At 52.4% G+C, this 21,687-nt stretch overlaps 2 protein-coding genes and 1 long non-coding RNA gene across 5 annotated transcripts in view; 2 read left to right on the top strand and 1 right to left on the bottom strand.

The window, feature by feature from the left end:
- The window catches only part of RTF1 (RTF1 homolog, Paf1/RNA polymerase II complex component), a 50,926-nt gene extending 46,353 nt beyond the window's left edge, over positions 1-4,573 (top strand). The window contains exons 15-18 of the mRNA XM_019442502.2: positions 430-507; positions 992-1,087; positions 2,034-2,145; positions 2,402-4,573. Coding sequence (XP_019298047.1) covers positions 430-507; positions 992-1,087; positions 2,034-2,145; positions 2,402-2,508 — 393 coding nt within the window. The 3' untranslated portion in view covers positions 2,509-4,573. The remainder of the gene's footprint in view (positions 1-429; positions 508-991; positions 1,088-2,033; positions 2,146-2,401) is intronic.
- Positions 1-15,162, bottom strand: LOC109263124 (uncharacterized). Of its 3 annotated transcripts, XR_002078078.2 has the most exons (4): positions 13,453-13,566; positions 11,875-12,974; positions 11,283-11,353; positions 1-430 (listed from the first exon to the last, which is right to left on the bottom strand). It is a non-coding gene; the product is annotated as an uncharacterized LOC109263124 (long non-coding RNA). The 3 variants fall into 3 exon arrangements; XR_002078077.2 differs by lacking the exons at positions 11,875-12,974; positions 13,453-13,566 and adding an exon at positions 14,492-15,162; XR_002078079.2 differs by lacking the exons at positions 11,875-12,974; positions 13,453-13,566 and adding an exon at positions 14,492-15,162 and having other exon boundaries at positions 1-297.
- ITPKA (inositol-trisphosphate 3-kinase A) lies at positions 13,119-21,662 on the top strand. The gene is made up of 7 exons (XM_019442503.2): positions 13,119-13,667; positions 19,562-19,658; positions 19,744-19,960; positions 20,092-20,296; positions 20,526-20,627; positions 20,887-20,958; positions 21,073-21,662. Exons 1-7 carry the CDS (start codon positions 13,179-13,181, stop codon positions 21,274-21,276), a joined length of 1,386 nt encoding a protein of 461 aa, XP_019298048.1. The 5' UTR covers positions 13,119-13,178; the 3' UTR covers positions 21,277-21,662.
- Positions 21,663-21,687: the final 25 nt, after the last annotated feature.

Raw genomic sequence — 21,687 nt, 5'->3', positions numbered from 1 at the left:
TGAGTAAACAACTTTATTTGGATCCCTGAAGACATTTTAATTAATAAAATGATATGAAATCTTCTATACATCTTGCTCCAGTTAATTTTTTTAATTATTGAAGTAACATGTACTCTTCACATCCACGTGTTTGTGTGCACACATAGACCCATAAGATGTATTGATTTATAGTGAAAAGCAGCATTCTTCTGCCCTTCTTATCCCTCCCCATCCCATAGATTCTGCTCCACAGGTGTTCGTCTTTCTCGGTTTCCAGTTTTGTTCTTTTGTTGTTGCTCCCATATCTGGTCTGGTGTTCTTGAAGAGAAGAGGATGATACGTGACTTTGACTCTTTTAAGCTCTTGCAAAGACTGTTACGTATGTGTAAGCTAGGATAAGTGAAGGCGGGGAAGGAGACGCAGTCCTGTAACGCATGCTCTCTGTTTCAGGCTGAAAGTCACAACATGAAAAACCAACAGATGGATCCCTTTACCAGGCGGCAGTGCAAACCTACCATCGTTTCTAATGTGAGTGCCTAAAGAGGACGTTTTTAGTCAGGACCTAGATTCTAGGACATAAAATGAATTCCATTAGGAGATTAATAAGGAAGTTAAAAATAATGTTGTCTTAGTGGGATTTGCTTGCCTCAAACTCTTGGGTCTGGCTATCTCTCTCTTTTTTTTTTTTTTTTTTTTTTTTTTTTATCTTGCTATAGGACCTATAGGTAGTGAAAACCTGGCATGGATTTGTAGAAACGTCTGGACTAACCCCTCTTTGGCAGGGTGGGTTTACCAATGTGGCAGACGTTAGGAATGTGTGGGCTGGGCCACCTAGGGCCAGGCTGGCCTGGGCTGGGCTTCAAAGCTTTTAATTGCCTCTTTTTTGCTGCCTTGAGGAAAACCCCACTGAGCTGCTGATGGGTCCACTGTGGTGCTTGTGATGTTAGTGGTGGTCGGCGGGTAGGACTCTGTGAGCTTTAAATCTCTAAAATAACTTGATTTTCTCTCTCAGTCCAGAGACCCGGCTGTTCAAGCTGCCATATTGGCCCAGCTGAATGCAAAATACGGTTCTGGAGTGTTACCAGATGCTCCAAAGGAAATGAGCAAGGCAAGTGCAGCACTGTCCTGTGGGCTAGACGCTTGGCTTCGTTGGGGCCTGATCTCTCCCACCTGGAGGAACATAGCCTTTCACTTGCAGCCCTTTCCCCATCCTGATTGTTTACAAATGTAATAAACAGCTACTGAATTTTAGTCAGACAACCTAAGTGCTAAACCCAACACCACTACTTAACTAAGGCCTTGATTACAGCTTTAGGCAACTGACATCTAGCCCTCTGAGCCACATTTTCTCCTATGTAAAATGGGGATAATACTCTATATCCTGCTGCTCCGCAGGGTACTGGGAGGAACTGATGACACATAAGCATCAGACCTTTGTAAAGGTGAAAGCTCTTTGAAAACTGAATGTCAGGGGCACCTGGATGGCTCAGTTGGTTAAGCGTCCAACTCTTGGTTTCGGCTCAGATCATGATGTAATGGTTCATGAGTTCAAGCCCTGAGTTGGGCTCTAGGCTCATAGTGTGGAGCCTGCTTGGGATTCTTTCTCTCCCTGTCTCTCTCTGCCCCTCTCACACTGGCTCGCTCTCTCAAAATAAATAAATAAACTTTAAAGAAATTTTTAAAAAAAGAAAACTAGAATGTTAAGCAGAGAAACTGCCAATTTAGAAGCAGATTTTTGCCTAAGTTAGGTCTTTTCCTGTGGAGTGCACACTGTCCCAGGAATTCCTGAAATCTTGGGTCAGAAAGTAACTTATTGTCTTAAGCCCACCCTTTCTGCCCCACACCACAGACATGAGCCTTCCCTCTCCTCTTTCAGGCTTCAGAAAAGAAACCACCTTAGTGGCCTCTCCTGTCCTCCCTCTGAGGGAAGGAATCAGAAAAGGGCCTTAGCTTTTTTTTTTTTTTTTTTTTTTTTTTTACTATTAGTGGCCGCTGCTTCTTGAAGTCCTCTTGTATTTATGCTTTTATAGTTAGTTTTTCTCTTCACATTGCAGGGTCAGGGAAAGGATAAAGATTTGAATTCTAAGTCAGCCAGTGACCTCTCAGAAGATTTGTTCAAAGTACATGATTTCGATGTGAAGATTGATTTACAAGTTCCCAGCTCAGGTAGGTACAGGTGGGGGGAGTGGTGATGGCTGAGGACCAGATGGCAACATGGCTCTCTCGGTCAGTGGGGAGGCCTGATTTTAGGGAAGAAGTGCAGGTGTCTACTCATCATTATTTATAGAGGCCAGAGTAAGCGGGGCTGTGGGCATGTTTTGAGAGGGAGCAGGGACAGTCAACCCGACTGGAAGGAGTGAAGCAGGAGACTCAAAGGACTTCGTAGGCGCCTCAGATGCCAATTTGCTCTTCTTTCCCACAGAGTCAAAGGCTTTGGCCATCACCTCCAAGGCTCCACCAGCCAAAGATGGGGCTCCAAGGAGATCTCTAAACTTGGAAGACTACAAAAAACGGCGAGGGCTTATTTGAGCGCACCCAGCCTGCTGCTTCTGACCCTGCATGCCCCATCACAGTGTCCCACCTTTCCTCTTTTCCTTTGATTTGCCCTCTTTGGGCTGGAGCAGCAGTAGAACTGGGAAGAGACTCTAAACTGCCAGTCATCTGTAATATAAACCATTTGCTGTATAGACCTCCCTTGTCTGCACCATCTCCCACCAACCCCCCAGGCCTCTCACCCAGTGTGGGCCTGGGCTCTCTTGGGTTTTATCCATGTCTTTAGATTTGTGTTTGCCTTTTTTTTTTTTTTTTTTTTTTAAAAAAAAAACAGCACAGTTCATTGGCCACTCTGCACACATTCAGTATTAGCGTGGAGCTGGGATTCTTGCTGTAGCCCCTGGGGGCAACAGCAGCAGCACTGGGCGGCCTCCTCCGCGGGCTGCCTTGGACCCAACCATTGAACATTTGGCACCGGACACTTGTGGAGGGAGTGGGGACTGGGCACCTGCAGCCCTCCTCCCTCTCTCCTCATCTTTCTCTTCTTCCCATCTCTGCAGAAGAGAGGTTTTCAAATCCAATTTAGTTTCCAAAAAGTGTACATTTGTGGGGAGGGAGGGGGGGCTGTTTGAGAGAGAGAGAGAGTGTGTGTGTGTGTGTGTGTACGTACGTGTGTGTTTGTGTGTGTCTGTAAGTGCGTGGATTTTTTTATCATTTTTTTAAAATGCAGTACTCTTTGTATCAGTCTGTCATGGGTCTATAGCTGTTTCAGATTTTTTTCAGCTGTACATGAGCATCTGAAACTGCAAGAAAGAAACTCATTAAATGTGATTCTTCTTACTAAACAGGCCTGACTGCTGTAGCTGTGTAACATATCCTCCCCCACATCCTCTCCCCACCCCCCACCTCCCCCACCTCAGAGAAAACACCCCAGTTTGCCCCCTGCCCTGTAGGCTGTGTCCTGGCAGGTGGGAGGGAAGCCCACGGCCAGGTAGCAGAGAAGGCAGTGCAGGTGTCTTGCTCAACCCATGGGTACAGCCTACAGCTTCTCGGCTGAACATAGAGTGTCTTTTTCCCACCCCATGTTCTTGTCTCTTCCTAGTGATTCTGTTTTGCTCTTTCGGAAAGAATAATGTTTTGTTTTTTAAGAGAAAGTATTCAACGTGAATGTGGAGAGAACGAACACAAAAAGATTTAGGTTGCAAATGTTACAAGCATGTGCAGTTTTGTGTGTGTGTATACATATATATATGGTAAGCATATATATTGTTGTGCAGCTAGGGTGAGGCCAGCAAAGAAGTGTGTATGTCTTTATGAAATGTTTGAAAAGAGATAAGCTGACTGCTTGATAATCATTCTCAGGTGTAAAGCTCCAAGTGTAAATAAAAGTGGCATTTAACAAATCTTTTCAGAACAAAGTACAGCTGACTATATATACCAAGAACTAAGCTAAAGAAACAGCTGAGAGCTGCTGAGTCCCACAAGAGGGAGAGGAATTTAGAAGCTCTGCTTTGTACTTCATCACCCTACTTTTCTGTAAGGAAGTGGGATGATGGGAAATCATGGACTTAAGTTGTATTTAAACATACAAAATGAACTTGGTGACTCTTCTGGGTTTAGTAGAGCCTCGGTGTTGCTTTAACTTAGTTTACACTTTTTTTATTTTAAAAAAACAGCAACGGATGGTTTTTTAAAAGTATTGTGACTGTAAAATTGGTAAACTGTGACTGTAACATAGCTCTGTGGTAGCTGTGACGCAGTTCGGTTGGGCTAAGGTGGGCAGTGGACTCATTAAAATCATATATACTTGAATAGTCCATTGACCGAAACCCTTTATAGACTGTTGTGTAAATGTGGAATCACAGACTGCTAAACATTGCCCAGACTCCGGCAGAGCCCTGGAAGCTGCTGGGACCTCTCCTATCATGACAAACCTGGACTGTTTTTTCTTTCTGGTTTTAAAAAACATGAAATTATAGAATCCATATAATTTGCTGGAGTCATTCTGATCCACCATGTAGATCTGTATTTAGTATCATTTGGATTTGGAGAAGTGTCGATTACATTATGGCTGTGTAATAAAATTTTTATTAAAACTGCATCACACTGTAGCCACTTTGCCACTACCTCCCCACACACAGCTGCCAAAAGTTTCGTTCTGAGATGCCAAAACACAGCGAGGAGAGAAGCCAACCAATTTATCACCTGAGTCGTCTCCTTGGTGATTGGAATCAGGACTGAGAATTTGTCTCCAATCTCCACTGAGGCAGGGCCTCTGAACCAAGATCTTGACCAGGCAGAAGATGTTGGCTTTATTACACACCCCTCCTCCACAGCCCCCACACCCCCACCCCCAGCTGGGCTTCTTGGCTGTTCACTTGAGGTATTTCTTACACTGGGGAGTTGCTGCCATGGCTCCCTACTCCACACCTCCCCCACTCCATGTGGTTTCAGTGTTGAAGGGTGCGGCACCTAAGGCTGTTTAACACATTTTTCACTTCCTTCCAAGAGGCAAAAAGGCCAATGTCCATATGCCTGGCTCATGATGTATAGGTCTGTTTGTCTGTCTTGCTTCTGACAGGTGCAGGGAAAGTCTGCCTGCAACTTCCCTTCAGAAAGAATGCTTTTGTTCTGTTTCTGTGAAGTCCCGAGCTGTCACTCAAACTGTACAGATATTTGTAAATAAACTTTACACCCTGTTTTAACAAGGGGATCGGAATTAATCCAAGGATTGCATCCTCAGTGGCAACTCTCAAAGTCACGTTTTCAAAGTCCAAGAAAGCCTCTCTTTTGCTTGGTTTCCCTCCTTCCCCTTCTCTTAGCCTAACACCCCCCAAAAGTGAAAGTGACTGCTTTCAACTCTTTAGCAACCTGGTTACCCAGAAGCTTCTCTAGTATGGTAGTTGTCTACAGCCAGGGAGCCCTCCACTTGGCCTGGTTTACTTCCTATCTTGGAAGATACCAGCAACCTTTAACAGAACTAGGTAGGGCCCTGATAACACTGCCTAGCCCTAGTGAGAGGCTGGTGCTTCCAAGCTTTCAGTTGGCCTTTGCTATGCTGTCTCCTGCCTATCATGAGTGTGCAGAGGGAACCCAGGGACTGGTGACCATGGAGAAAATACTGATAGCCTTTCATCGATCCCCCAAGCTAGGGAGATCTGGAACGCCTCCACTCCCCCATTCGCTGAGGATATGTCTCAAAACTTTCTGGCCATGCTTTAGGAAGCAAAATCCTGGATCATCTATTTCCCTTTATAGACGGGAAGGTGTGAGGTGACAATCAATGGTAGGATCCCAGTCCAAGCCTGCCTCTGGTATTGGGAGAGGTGGGTCCCTAGGGCTAGCCCAGCAGCTGTGCCCAATGAGGTTTTCTCCCAACTCATCAACACTCCCACTACCTGAGTGCTGGCAGCAGTGGGCTAGCTAGGCCCTAGAGAGCAGGGATTCTGAGCAGAAAACAGCCCTATCTGCGTCTCCCAGGATGCAGTGCCTTGGGGCAGGCATACCTGAGGGCAGAAAGGAAGCTGCCATAGGCAGAAAGATGTGGAAGGGAAAGAGGTGCAGGGTCAGTCAACTTCATCTTCTGGCCTTGGTGTGGGCAGCTTTCCTTGGGTAATCCTAGGTGGCAGTGTCCAGCACCTCTTGGGAACTAGGAAACCATCAACCCCCAGCATGGAGTTTTTGCGTGACTTCACTGACCACTGAGGGCCTCTGAGCTCCCTTGAGGAGGAAAGTGTTGGGGGGCTGGAGGGAACAGCAGCACTGAAAGAGGGCCAAGGGGTAGCCTGCCTTCTCTGCAGGGTTCCCCAGGCCAGCCCCAGTCCTGGCTGAGCAGAACCTGGAGCTGGTGTTTCTTGGCTCTGCGTGGGGGCTCAGCTACCGCAGCATAGGCACATCTAGGGATTCCAGATGGTGCTCTGGACCCAAAGGAGAGCCAGGAGCCACAGGACATTGCAGGCTCAGTACAGGGTTCATATCCCTGCTCTGCCACTTACTACCTAGGCCTGAGCTGGTTAACTCCTCTGAGCCACAAATCTCCCATCTTTACAACGTAAGATCCGTCAGAGTGGTCTTAAAGATTAAGTGTACCTTTCCCCAGAAGGGGTTCAATAATGCTGTTGTTAGAGCAGAGGCCACTGTTCTTGGGAGGAGAGACTTCAGGGGCAGAGTGGCGGGGGCAGGGGGTTGGGATAGAGTGGGCAGTGAGTTGAGGGACAAGGTAGAAGCTGTAGGAAACCAGGCAGAGTGGGGGGCAGCAGAACCGCCAGAAGCTGAAGCACTTAGTTCAGGAACTCCTGGCAGCAACCACCTCCAGGGTCAAGAAATTCTGCTTTCAGGTTGAGATTACGAGCGTGGACACTGGAGCGGGTCTGGGGAAAGTCCAGGGAAGCAGAGCTGCTTTTTGGCCTGCCCTTGCTGCTTATGTTCTCTCCAGAATGGACAGTCTGAAAGTGGCTCAGAAGACTCCCACCTCACCACCACCCCAGCAATCTCAAAGATTGTGAGGCTTGACCTACTCACCACCACCAAGAGTAATTAAAACATACAAGCAGTACCAAACTGGAAAATATGTGTAAAGATGACTAAGAAAATGTTCTGATCTTTCCCACAAGGACTATCTGGATACCTTCTTTAAAATATCAAAGGAATTTTTTTTCTTTTTCAGCTGTCAGTGACCCTGGTTTGAAAAGTGCATGCAGAACAGACACATGAAAAGATGCTCAACATTGCTCATCGCATCATCAGGGAAATACAAATCAAAATCACATTGAGATACCTCACACTGGTCATAGTGGCTAAAATCAACAACTCAGGAAGCAACAGATGTTGGCAAGGGTGTGGAGAAAGGGGAACACTCTTGCACTTTGGTGGGAATGCAAACTGGTGCAGCCCCTCTGGAAAACAGTGTAGAGGTTCCTCAAAAAAAAAAAAAATTAAAAATAGAACTACGCTACGGCCCAGCAATAGCACTACTAGAAATTTATCCAAAGGATACAGGAGTGCTGATTCATATGGGCACAAGTATCCCAAAGTTTATAGCATCGCTATCAACAATAGCCACATTATGGAAAGAGCCCAAATGTCCATCAACTGATGAATGGATAAAGAAGATGTGGTATGTGTATATACATACATACACACAATGGAATACTACCCCTGGTGAAAAAGAATGAGATCTTGCCATTTGCAACAATGTGGATAGAACTGAAGTGTATTTTGTTAAGTGAAATAAGTCAGAGAAAGACAGATACGTGTTTCCACTCATATGTGGAATTTGAGAAACTTAACTGAAGACCATAGGGGAAGGGAAGGAAAAATAAGTTAACAAACAGAGAGGGAGGCAAACTATAAGACACTCTTAAATACAGAGAATAAACTGAGGGTTGATGGGTGTAAGAGGTGGGGGGGAGGCTAGGAAAACGGGTGATGGGCATTGAGGAGGGCACTTATTGGGATGAGCACTGGGTGTTGTATGTAAGTGATGAATCACAGGAATCTATTCCCGAAGCCAAGACTACACTGTATATACACTGTATGTTAGTTAACTTGACAATAAACTATTAAAAAAGAAAAAAAGAAAGTGTAGGCGGAGACCAGGTCTTGCTCAGCCGCAGACACATTCACCTCTCACCTGGAATGCACTGGTCTATCTCCACTGATTTTCCTTGGAGAACACCTCCTCACCCTACAGAGCTCAGCCGAAAGGTCACCTCCTCCTGGAAGCCTTCCTTGATCTCCCCTCCCAATCTGGTTTGGGAGCACCTTCTACTGGCTCTCCCTAGAGCAGCACTCACCAGGTAATAATTTATGAGTCCCCACCCTGAGCCTGTTAGCTACTTGGGTCTGCCGCATATCCGCAGCACCCAGCGCCACCTGGCACTTAGGTAACGCCCAGTAAATGTGGTGGAGGGAAGGGGGGCAAGCGGATGTCCAGCGGAGCCGACGCGTTCTGGGGCATTCGATCCCACCTGTCCCTCCCATCCTGTCCCCGGACCGCAGCGCCCAGTCCTTTGGGACTCGACCAAAGCCAGCGAGAAACGCGGCTGCGGCAGGTAGGCCCGTTCACCCCAGGGCTAGTGTGCCGCCCAGCCCGGACGAGCCAACACCCTTGACTTGGGCTCGCCCACTGGGGCCGGCTGCCCGCACGTGCGCGCGCACCTCCAGCCGTGGACGCCAGCAGGATGCGCTTCCCGGCGACATCCCGGGTTTGGGAGCGGGGCCTCGGCTTTCAACACCCGCGTCTTGGGGCCTGCGCGCGACTTCCCGGTGGCTCTTTTTGTCCGGCCACCGGATGCCTTGTGGAGTCGGCCGCCTAGCACCAGGGGTGGAAGTCAGGCTGCAGAGAGGTCACCAATGGAATTAGGGGAGGCACCCACGCCCTCGGGCACAAGATTCAGGGAGATGTCCTGCGGGGCACCTCGGGGACAGAGGCCGACCGACGGGCACCCACAGCATTCTCAGAGCAGTTCCTTCGACCGACCGGCAGCCGCATCCCTGACCTCATATGCTCTCGGTCCCCTCTGCCTCCACTAGGCCGCGGGAGAGATCCTGCGGGTTCTGAGTTATGAAGAGAGGGAGGAGGGAGAACCACAGGAACACAGGCTCCTGGGAGGGATGGGAAACCTTGTTTCTGAAGTGTGTCAGGAGAGAAAATGTTCTTATTGCGCATACACAGGCGCGGTGACACATTTTGTTTGTTTTAAACCAGAGTGATTCAGATGGTGAAGGGTCAGCAAAGGCTGCTGGATCCCTAGCCCTGCTAAACTAGCCTAGCTCGAAATCCCAGAATATTCCCATCAGGTCTATCCATAATGAGGTCAAAGATTGCACGGGGAAGGAAGAGAAACCTTCTCAAAGAAAAGGGTCTGGGGCTGTCAGGTGAAAACAGCCATTCACTCCTCTTCCCAGGAGGAAGGAGACCTCCAATTCTAACCCCACCCTCAAGGTGCCATTGGCCCTGGCTTTGGCCAGTCCTCCAGCGCCCTCTCTAGTTTGTTCTGGGCGGAGATGGGCCCCAGACCGACCAGGATGGGGAATGGTTGGGATGCATGGAGCCCCTGAAAGGGCAAGGTCTTAGTGACAGCCCCTTGGAAAAAGAGCCATATAGCACCCTGGGGCCTGTTTTCTGATGGGTCCTTTCTGGTTTCCTTTCTCCAGAAGACAAGTGTAAAATGATACACCACCATTCCATATAATGAAGGGAGGTCATTATAGGAACTACTCCTTGTATCCTTTTCACCTAGCACAGTGCCTGGTTTGAGGAAACTGCTCAAGGGAAGTTTGTTTTCTCTGTGAATCAATGAATGCATCACAGGTATTGTCACAAAATATTGGAATCTTGGGGTCAGGAAGTCCCTTGGAGGACACCAGTTCTCACAGAGCACATCTAGGAGTTGTTGACCAGAATAAGAACCTGTATCACTTGGTCCAGAGGAAGATTTGCCACCACCCTGCCCCCAACACACAGACACAGACACACACATGCACACACTATAGAGGCTCTGCTTTCTCTAGGGAAGCTTTCAAGGTCCCTCAAAGCAAAGGCAGTGCTCTGTCCTTTCTCCCTCAGGTGAAAGGGCCCGCTTGTGGCTCTTGGGAAGAAGAAATTAGTCCTGTGCCTGGCAGGGAATGGCGAGCAGTGACTTTACTCCTGCCCCTCAGGGTGGGGAGAGAGGGGCAGAGCTAAATAAGGCAGGTTGGGGAATGAAACCAAGCCTCCAGAAAACCCTCACCTCACACACCCTATTTTCCAGGCCTCCCCCTTTCCCAGCTTTGTGCCCACTGTCTTTACTGCCTAGGAGGGATGTAGCTCCCAGGCCTGATAAATCCCGAAAGCCATGGAGAGGAGTGAAGACTCAGACACTCTAGAGAGAAGGCCTCAAGGGTACAGGAGGATCCCTGAACTGAGATGCCACAGAAGAAGAGAGATCAGTTTTCTCATCAGACACATAGCTGGCCTTGTGAATAAGGCAGAGAGACGCACATGGCCTATCTCAGATTAGCCACCTCATGTCCATCAAAACCTTGCAACATTCCTGTATGCCCCCGTTTCCCATTTTTGCAACACACAAGAGGCCTTTCCTCCATCTATATAGTAGTCTGATTTTCTCCACAGCACTCTACGCGTAGCCATCTACTCACAGCTTCAAGAACTGTGGAAACTGAGGCACAAACAACATGATTCCAGGATTTGAAAGGTCATTCCTGGCTCAACTAAGACAACATGAGACCCCCTGACTTGTCCCACTGCTATATTGGGACCCCCGGCTCTGCCCCAGTATGTGCCCCTATGCTTTCTGCCTGTAGTAGGTGGAGGCAGACTCTGCCTTCCTCAGATAAGGAACTAGAGACTGAACTATAAGATGCTAATAAAAGAAAGTATGCACGGCACAGGAATAGAAGTCAGTGGATCTAGCCAAGACTCTCTGGCTTTTCCACCAACTAGCTGTGTGGCCTTGTGCAAAGACTGTAACCTCCTGGGTTGAGCCATTTAACTCCTTTGTTACTTCTCCTGTGTTGTGAGGAGAACAGGATGCACCTAAAGGTCCTTCCCACTCTAAAAGTCTATGAAATTGGGGCCCCTGAGTGGCTCAGTTGGTTAAGCAGCTGCTGACTCTCAGTCATGATCTCATTGTTTGTGAGGTCAAGCCCTGCATTGGGCTTCCTGCTAACAGCAGGGAGCCTGCTTGGGATTCTTTCTCTTCCCCTCTCTCTGCTCCCTCCTCTCTCTAAATAAATAAATAAACATTTTCTAAAAAGTCTATGAAATTAGCTCTCATTTCAATACCCATTCCCAAGTTTGCCCTTACCTTTCCACTGAGGGATACTTAGAAAATATGGCAAAGAGCTCTTCTTTGGTTTCTGGGCTTAGGACAAGTGCCTAATAGAAGAAGAAAAAGAATTTCCCTTGAGTTTTCTCTTGGCAGCCAGCTCCTGGCTTGCTTGTGCTTCCAACATTGTCGTTTATATATATATATATATATATATATATATATATATATATATATATATATATATCACAAACATTGACAGGTGCACAGTGCATGTTCCCTCCTCTCATTTCCCTCCCACCTTTTCAGTTCTGGCGACTCCTTGTTGACTCTCCCCATCCTGGGTTTGCCCCCAGCCTGCCCCTACTCTGAGGGCAGTACCAGTGCCACCAGAGACCAAGTAGCCCCGAAAGAGGGAAGTGAGTGCAGGAGACATGGCTTTTGAGCCACCAAGCTCTAGAGTACACCCTTCACACACATCCAGGCTCCTCTAGATCTCTGTGCCCAGAGAAAGTAGCCATGCCATTTCCCAGGTTCTCTGAATAGTCAAACTCCTGTATTTCCTTCTTTCTCTCCTTCCCCTCCACTCATCCTTCCACACTTTTACTTTCTTCATCAATTCCCCCAGGACCTTCTCCTTTTTGCTCTGAAGCTTCCCATTTTCTCTCTCTGAACCCTCCTTTTGTCTCCTCCTGGGCCATCCTTGAATCTAGCTGAAGGGAGATGAGGGGAAGGAGAGCTTCTTTTGGCTTTCATCAGCATCAGAGGCAATCCTTCTGGGGCATCCTGCCCCACAGGGTCCCCAACAACCCTGAGGCACGAGGCACCTGAGGAGGGATCCTCCCCGGTGGCATTTTGGGGGAAGACAAGAAATGCTGTGAAATACAAACTCTACTTAAAGCAGCCCTGCAGTTCAGCCGACCACTAACTTGTGAAGTGGCCAAATACTGCACCACGATGCCACGGATGAGCCAGCGTCGTGACTCTCTTCCCCTGTCACAGCCACAACTCTGGGTCAGGTGAGGTTTTCCTAAATTTACAAAGGGAAGAGACGTCAAAGATCACATCTAGAGTGTGATGAACCTGAGACTGGCTCTTCCTACCACCCACACTAAAACTATTCTCATATTGTATAGATTTTACATCTTTCATTTTATTTTATTCTCATAGAAATCCTGTGAGGTAGACGACAACCCTGCGGAAAAGAATCAACAGTTCAAGGAGGTGAAATGACTTGCTTAGGATCACACAGCAGACTCCACGCTCCGAATTCCACAGAAAAAGGAATCAGAAGGCCACAGCCCCCGCCAGCCAGTAGCCAAGGGATGCTGCCCAGGACTGCGCCAGGACTCGCCGCGAGATTCAGGCCCCGCCCCCCTGACCTTGTTCTCTGCCAGCTGAGAAGTGGGGAGCTTGGGGGGAGGAAGCCTCAGGTCTTGCCCAGGACAGAGTCCCCACTTGGGCGCACGCCCTGGGGTGAGGCTTCCCCAGGAAGCTGATGGCCTTGCATTCCATGCTGAAGGAAAGCCCGGAGACCAGGAATCCTTGGCCCAGGATGGATCGTGGAAAGGAGCCGGAGGGACTGGGTAGGAGAGCGAGAGCAGGACCAGCTCCAAGGCAGTAGGGCCCGGGGGCGGAGCGACCCCTCCGGTCTCTTCGAGAGCGGGGACAGAGAGGCTGCGAAGGCCAGGCCCTGACTTTGTGTCCACGAGGTCTGAGCTTCCCGGTCACCTGGAGGAGCAACAGGGAGCCCTTGGAGGCCCGCGCTTTCTCTGAAAGTGAAAGGAGTGGGCGGGGGGCGCGGCCGAGGCGGGGCCCAGGCGGGCAGCCGCGCAGGCTCCGCCTCGGGGCAGTCTCGCGCCGGGGGCGCTGAGCGTCTCCAGTCCTCGCTGCGCCGCGGGCTGGTGGGCTTCGCTGAGGCTCGCGTGCGGGGAAATGACCCTGCCCGGGGGCCCGACGAGCATGGCGCGGCCGGGGGGCGCGGGGCCCTGCAGCCCGGGGTTGGAGCGGGCCCCGCGCCGGAGTGTCGGGGAGCTGCGCCTGCTCTTCGAGGCGCGCTGCGCGGCGGTCGCTGCCGCCGCCGCCGCAGGGGAGCCCCGGGCCCGCGGGGCCAAAAGGCGTGGGGGACAGGTCCCGAACGGGCTTCCGCGGGCTCCCCCTGCCCCGGTGATCCCGCAGCTGACTGTGACAGCCGAGGAGCCGGACGTACCCCCGACCAGCCCGGGGCCACCGGAGCCGGAGGGTGGCTGGCTCCCGGCCGTGGGCTCCTCACACCTGCAGCAGCCGCGCCGCCTCTCCACCTCGTCGCTCTCCTCAACTGGCTCCTCGTCGCTGCCCGAGGACTCAGAGGACGATCTGCTGAGCGACAGCGAAAGCCGGAGCCGCGGCAACGTGCAGCTGGAAGCCAGCGAGGACGTGGGTCAGGTATGGGCCGCGGGGGCGGGGCCAGCGCGGGGCGCGGGGGCTGCGTGCGGCGGACCCAGCTCTGACCTGGCTGAGCGCCGACTTCTGCGCTAAGCTCCCTCCGCCTGGGGTCCTGCTTAGCAGGAGCATGGGGTTCTCAAGGACGCGCTGGGCTGACCTCCCTCCTTGGCAGTTTTCACCCGGCTTCCACCTGCGGGTCGCTGCCCGAGCCCTGGGGCGTCTAAGAAAGAGAGGGAGGAGGAGTCTGCGACCGGTCGCGAGCACCGGGTAGGGCGGAGGTGGAGATCGTGACTTGCTGGCTGCGAAGTGGGGCTGAGGGATCGGAGGGGCTTGGTCTTGCCCCGCGAACTCTCGAAGAGAGACGGGTGAAGGAGTCTCCCTCTCTCCCCACCCCCTCTCCCGCGCGGCGGCCCCACCCCCCGCCGTTGCCACGGTTTCCCTCTCCTGAGTGGGAGTGGAGAGGCGCTCCAGGCTCTGCTCGGGAACCGCCGCCGTCTGCTCCCGGCGCCCGCACAAGATGTGGACGCAGAGAAGGGAGGGGCTTGGGGCTGGGGGCTCCGGTAGGGAGTGGGACGCAGCCCTCCCCGGGTTTCCTGCTCCTAAGGAAAGCCGGGAGGAGGTAAACTGAGGCTGAAAAGCGGGATCCGCCTGCTAGTCCCTACTCCGGTAACCTGGCTGTTCCGGTGCCAGGTTTGACCCTCAGATAACCCCGGCCAGGGTGCAGCGAAGTCATTCCCATGCCTGCCCCTCAGGGGTGTGCGGCGCCCGGGATAGCCATCTTGACCCCCTCGTTTTAACCAAGGCCAAATACTTTAAATAACTACCCGCGGTCAACGCGAAGGAGTTGCTCTACATCCACGTTATGCAAGTGTCCCTGGAGTGGAGGGAGAGGCGAAGGGCGTCCCGCAGGCTCTGGTGGTTCCGAGCCTGCCCAGAAGGGCGGTGAGAGCGGCGGACACTGGGCGCGGTGGGGAGAGCCCAGAGGCGCGGCCTCTGCCTGCTGAACCCGGGCTTCGCCGCTCGTTCGGACTGGATGAGGCGGAGGAGACCCTGTAACGACTTGCAATGGATCTGTGAATCAGTTACCCGCTGAGACGTACATTCTCCAGAAGGCAGCGTGGTTTGTAAGGTACAAGAGGGAAAAGTCTCATAGAGCAGGAACACACAAACGCGCACACACGCGCACACCCCGCCGCAGTCAGGTGTAGGGTGCGGGGAGTCCCTCTCTCCTCCGCGGATGAAAAAGATACCCCTCCCTGATCCGTGATCATTCCTAGTACAACCCTGGCTCACAGAGGGATGCGGGTGCCATCGAGGAATCTCCAAAGCCGTGGAATGTGGGGCAGTGAGAGGACTCCTTTCCTACCTCCTCCGAAATCCGGAGCAGTAGTTCTGGGTGCACCGTTCCCCGGGTCAGATCTCTGACAGCGGAGAGGCGGGATCAGGAGAAAGGACGCCAGGAGGGAAGCCTCCCCCCCCCCCCCGCCCCCGCCCCCGCCCCTGTTTCCCTCTTCCGCCTACAGTCGGAGGAGGGCCCGGGGCCCAATCCTGCCTGCAACATAGGCACCCCGCCTGGGGTCAAGACTCCGAAGACCAGCTGCAGCCGTGCCCTAGGCGTCTTCGGCCGGCCTCTCCCTCGCCGAGCTTCGCCTTCTATCGGCGCAGCCAGGAGCTGGAGCAGAAGGCCGCTGCGGGCCCTTACAGCTCCAAGGCTGCGTCTCCCAGGCCTTCCCAACCCCCAGCCCGCCGGGGCCTCCCCGAAGGCAAACAGCCACGGAGGCGGCAGATAAGCCAGTAGGTGTTGACAGAGGCTGCCTGCGCCCGCGTGGAAGGGCCAAGCGCGGACTTTGCCTCACAGCCGGTCGGGGAGCGGCACAGAGTGCCCGCCTAGGCTGCCTTCAGGGCTTCCCTGGTCAGGAAGCTGAGGCCATCGGTTGGCTGACGGTGAAGGATGCGCCGGGAGAAGGGTCCTGCAGCAGAGCTCGGGAGCTCCCAGCTTGCCAGGCCCTGACACTAGGGTATGGGTAGATAATGGTATAGCTGGAAGCAAGAGGCGGCCCTGAAAGTCTCCACTTTGCCTCTGCCTGACACATCTTTCCCCAGCTCCTAGGAGCACCACACAGCCTGCCCAGAGCCTGGAGCTGGGCTCCGGCAGGGTACTATCCTGGGACTGGGCAGCCTGCCTCCTTCCTGGGGCCTTTCTTCTGGAAGAGGGAAAAGTCACGGGCAGGGAAACCCAGACAGATCAGGAGAGGAGTTGGGGGCCTATCCCCAAGAGCAGCCAGCATGACTGTCCTCTTAGGCCTTGCCTGCCTCTTAAAACAGTTTTGGGGTGTTGCTGTAGGGAGGGTATCTGGCTCCTGTTCATTTGGTTCTCCTCTTTCAGTGCTCTAGGATGGGTAAAGAGACCTCGATGCCATCCTGTCCTGGACCCAGAACTCCCACACTTCACTTTTCACTAATTATAGAGCAGAATTTAGGTTAACAGACTTCCTTTTTAAAAAGCAAATGCCCCTGGGAGGGTGAAGTCGTGGGTCACTTATACCTTAGTGCAAATCATTTTATAAATTTAAACTGATTGCTCCCACCACCACCACCACCACCACCACCACCACCACCACCACCACCACCACAGGGAGTGCAATGGGAACATGAGGAGGGGGTTGGGCTGGCAGAGTGCTTCAGCCCAAGACTGAATGGCTGGAGGTAGGGAGCCAGAGCCAGAGTCAGGAAGAATGGGGATGAGTATCTGGTGTGCTGTAAGAAGCAGGAGTCCTCAGGGCTTCCAAATGGAGCTTGGACAAAGGAGGGTCTGAGGCTAATGTCCAGCCAAACCCTTCCCAGAGAGAGATGGTCCCTGTTTAGCCCCAGGGGTATGGATCAGAAGGTGCCCCTGTGACTTCCTCAAAGACTCTTTCACATAATCAGCTCTCCTGGTTTTTTTTTGCCCCAAGATGCCCAGGCAGCCTATGGGTGTGAGTTGGTTTCCCAGACTTCTATGGAGGGTAGGCTGGACCCAAGGTTGGGGCTTTGGCCCTGTTTCCAGCTAGAAATAACAAATCTGCTTTTTGATATCCATATAATAAAAGCCTTACCTGCTCAAAAATATCTTCCTTGCTGTTGTTCATGTGCCAAAATTCCCACCCACCCACTAAAGAATGACTCTTCAGGAGCCTTTTTGAATACATGCATTTTTATCTGCATTATGTTCCCTGGAGGAGGCAGCTTCCTAAGATGGATGGTGGTGAGTTCATTGATACTTGCATAGACTCCTTCCGTGTTTGACCATATCCCTCACTGGCAGGGGAGCTAAATTCTGTCCTACCAACCTCAGGAAGTGGCTGGGAGGGTTCAGATGAAACCCCCTTGTAACCTGCATGGCTGGAACCAGCCTTAGTTGCTGCTACTCTTGGCTGATATGATCCTCACAAAATTGGAGGAGAATAGGTGATGACCCCATTTTACCTCAGCTTGGAAGCAAATCAGTGCTGCGTTATCATGCATCAATCAAGTGACAGTAGCCCAGGACTGCAGGCACTAAATCTTCTTCTACTGGGCCCACCTCCCACCTTCCATCCCCACTCACTGCTCTCACAAAATCCCAAAAGAAGGGATGGTGTGGTTCTCCCATCTCACCTAACCCAGGGCTGGCTCCCTCTTCCCCTGGGGTGGCTACAGAACTAGATATACCCTCCAAGTCCATTCTGGCCCCACTGTCCCCAAGCTTCTGTCAGTAGGCCCCTAAAGCTGCCTGAAACCATACCATTAAACCCATTCCTTTGGATGAAGACAGAGATGTCCAGCCAACAGAGAGGAGTTTGCAGGCAGATCTCAGTGTTTCCCCAGAGAGCAGACAGCCCACCTTGTGGCTGCAGATTGCTTCATCTTACACAAAGCGCTTTCTCATGCAGGGTCCCATTTGACCCCCAAAGGGAATTGGGGTGGTAGAATGGAGTTTGGAACCTGATGGGGTAATTGGGACATGGGGGAGGAGGTTGGGCTGGTAGAGAACTTCAGCCAGAAGCTGGGAGGCTGGAGGCAGGGAGTGAGGGGATGTTAACTCCTTTGAGCCTTGATTTCCTTCTGTAAAATGGCAATAATGCTACCACCCCATGCTCTTGCTTTGCATGTGAATGATTTGAAAATCATGAGTGGGAGAAGGGGGTATAGGACGGTGCCACTGAATACACATGGCGCATACATCTTCCTGGAATTTTACTTGAAGATTTGGAGGTGGGAGAGTTTTATAATAAAACTTGGATTTATTATGCAGCAGAATGCAAACCTTGCATGTATTTAAAGAGTAAAAAAAGGAGTTTTGAAAGAGATGTCATGTTTCTAGTGGGCTGCTTCTGGCTACACCCCCAGATCCCTGGGGGTTGGACACGTGATCACACCCTAGTGTGCCATGTAGGGACTTCAGTAGGAAAGTAGGAGCAGTGCTTTCTGATGGAAGATGAGAAGCGCCTGGCAGGCAGTAGGCGGTCAGTAAATGGTGGCTCGTGTTATGGCAGCAGCTCTATCCTCCCAGAGGAAACAGGCTCACACAGATGAAATCCTCACTTTGGTTCACTCAGCTAAAAAGTGACAGAACACATGATTCCAGTGCCCTGTCACTAACCCCTATCTCCTCCCCATGGGAAAGCAGCAGACTTCCCCTGTTTAGGCCAAGTTCTCCCTCTCCCTCTTGGAACTCTCTCTGATCAGGGAGGCTGTATTTCTGTGTTCCAGCCCTATAACTCCTGCAACACATATGCAACTCCTCTGAGCCAAGTACCCCTAAGAGGAGGCAGCAGACACACAGTTTGGATGAGCAAACCTGTGTACTTTAGAGGGTGGACACAGGGCTGATGAGTTTTGGGTGGGAAAAGGAAAGGTCCAGAGTATGAGCTGCTCTCTGAATTGGGTGGAGGCCAGAAGCCATGGTCATGAGGCAAGAAGCACACCAAAATCTACATTTCCTTCCCAGTTTCATCTAAAATGATAGGCTCTCAGCTCTGCATCCCATTTTCAAGGCTCAGGTTTCTGGGTCTAGATCAAGACCAAAGATGCCCCGAGCCTTGCCAACTGGTGAGGAGTGAAAAGGCATCAGGAATAGCAAGAGGGTCTCAGGGAGCCCTAAGCCATTCTTTTCCCAGGCCCTGCCAGGCTAGCCTCTCTGTCCTGGGCCTTTGCAAAAGTTTGTTTCCATGTTTGTCTCCCTAAATGAGAGTAACCAATGGTCCAAAGTGAACGAAACAAGAATCCAAATTTGTCCAGTTTCTGCTTCATGCCAAGGAATGGGGCTGGGGAGGATGGAGCCTGTTACACTCAAGCCTCATTTACTACTCATAACAACCCAGGGAGAGTGATTATTTCCCCATTTTACAGATGAAGAAACTGACACTCAGAGGCCTGTTTCTCAGGCCCCAGAATCTCCTGAGGCAATGTTAGAAATGCAAATTTTTGGCTCCACCCAGACCTACTTAGAATTTCCCCCTGGGGCAGACCTGAGCGTCTGCATTTTTTAACCGGGGTGAGCATCAGGTGATGTTCAAGCTCAGGAAAGTTCTAAATCCTTGACAGAGCACTTTAGTAACCTGCTCACACAGCTCAGAGCAGCAGGAGTGGGGTGCAAACCTGAGCCCTTTGGTATTAAATTCAAGGCTGTTTTCAGTACAGTCCATAAGCTGGATATCTGCCATCACCCTGTGCCCATCTCAGTGTCCTCCACATAGGCTCACAATAAACTTTCCTTGAGTGAGTGAGTGAGTGAGTGAGTGATTGAGTGAGTGAGTGAATCGTGGGGCCCTAGCTACTTGCGGTGGGTTGGGGCAGGAGACCCTATTCCAAAGGAGGGAGGGCTTAAGCACTGCTGAGACGCCAACGTGCACGCTGGACCGTGTCGCTTTCAGAAAAGCCACTGGCAGAAGATCCGGACCATGGTGAATCTGCCCGTCATGAGCCCTTTCAAGAGGCGCTATGCCTGGGTGCAGCTGGCTGGGCACACGGGTGAGCACAGGGCAGGCGCCGGTGAGGTGGGTGGGTGTCTGGAGTAGGAAGGGACCAGGCAGCGCTAACTGGTGCCAGTCTGCAGGGAGTTTCAAGGCGGCTGGCACGAGCGGGCTGATACTGAAGCGCAGCTCCGAGCCGGAGCGCTACTGCCTGGCGCGGCTCATGGCGGACGCGCTGCGCGGCTGCGTGCCCGCCTTCCACGGCGTGGTGGAGCGCGACGGCGAGAGCTACTTGCAGTTACAGGACCTGCTCGACGGCTTCGATGGGCCCTGCGTACTTGACTGCAAGATGGGCGTCAGGTACACGTGTCATGCCTGGCTGGGCGCGCACACAGGGAGGGGATGAGCGCTCTCCCGGGTGCCCAAAGCCGCCCTGGACCGGGTCCAGGTGTGCGCCCTCTTACGCCCCGCCGCTGCCCGCGCCTCCGCAGGACTTACCTGGAAGAGGAGCTGACCAAAGCCCGCGAGCGGCCTAAGCTGCGGAAGGACATGTACAAGAAGATGCTGGCGGTAGACCCTGCGGCTCCTACCGAGGAGGAGCACGCGCAGCGCGCGGTCACCAAGCCACGCTACATGCAGTGGCGAGAAGGCATCAGTTCCAGCACCACACTGGGCTTCCGCATCGAAGGCATCAAGGTGGGCCAGTCCCGCTTCGTTTTGCAGAGCCCTGTCCCTCCCTCAGCCCTAACCCCGCCGTGCGGTATCTGCCCTGTTGTTGACCCCCACCACGAGGCACCCTCTGGCGGCCTTTCTGCGGTCCCTGCAACTAATGTCCTGGGAGGTATTGCTGCTCTAGTCTGATCCTCTCCCCTTGAGCTGAGGAGAGACACGGGGACCCTGACCCTTCCTGTCCCATCTCCTTCAGAAAGCTGATGGCTCCTGCAGCACCGACTTCAAGACGACGCGAAGCCGGGAGCAGGTGATTCGTGTCTTCCAGGAGTTTGTGCAAGGGGATGCGGAAGTGCTGGTGAGCGCCGGATCCTAGAACCCTGGGGTGGTGGGGAAACCTGAAAACGAGGGTTGCCCCTAGGTCATCCGGTTTAACTCCCTCGCCTGTGATCCGCACCCCCCCCCCCCCCCATCGTAGCATTTATCCCACCTGGGGGCCTGTGTCTTCCTCACCGCGGTATTTGCCATGCCAAGTATGCTTCGTGGCCCCTAATATTAGCAGAGGCTCAATTAGTGTTTAATTAATTTGCCTTCCTCTCCTACCCTGTTCTCTCCAGAGGAGGTATCTGAACCGCCTGCAGCAGATCCGGGACACCCTGGAGGTCTCTGAGTTCTTTAGGAGGCACGAGGTAAGAGGGGTAGGCTCAGGTGCGGGAGTTGTGGTCTGTGAGGGCTACAGCAGGATTAGGATGGGGGGGCTTCTCCAGGAAAGGGGCGTGGCCTGACCATGTGGGGCTCGACAGGTGATCGGCAGTTCGCTGCTCTTCGTGCACGATCACTGCCATCGCGCCGGTGTGTGGCTCATTGACTTCGGCAAGACCACGCCCCTCCCCGACGGCCAGACCCTGGACCACCGGCGGCCCTGGGAGGAGGGCAACCGCGAGGACGGCTATTTGCTGGGGCTGGACAATCTCATTAGCATCCTGGCCAGCCTGGCTGAGAGATGAGGCTGGGCCCTGGTTCTGACAGATGGACCTGCGGCCGTGTCCACACCATGCATGCAGCCAGAGACTGAAACCCTGTGGTGCCGGGAGGTTCACACGGTTCTGAAGGCCAAGTGCCAACCACCATGGGACACACTGCACGAGCAGGGGGCTGTCTCCCATACAAGCCCCAGAGTTCCCAGAACCGATGGCACTAATTAACCCAGGGAGGGGGGGTAGGGAGGCTGGCTGGGACAATGGCCTCCTTCCTCAGCCCAGCTCTCTTGAGGGGGCTGCATATCTCTCTAGAGAGGCCAGATAATGAATTTTATTTCACAAACACTAGATCTATTGGTCTAACCTCCCACACTACAATGGACAGCCTTTGCCAATAAAACTCAAAGACACCAGCTTTGGTGACTCAGGCCTCATCCC

This window comes from Panthera pardus, unplaced genomic scaffold (assembly GCF_024362965.1).
Source record: "Panthera pardus isolate Hobbes unplaced genomic scaffold, ASM2436296v1 HiC_scaffold_24, whole genome shotgun sequence".
Classification (NCBI taxonomy): Eukaryota; Metazoa; Chordata; class Mammalia; order Carnivora; family Felidae; genus Panthera; species Panthera pardus.
This window is presented reverse-complemented; position numbering and strand designations above follow the sequence as displayed.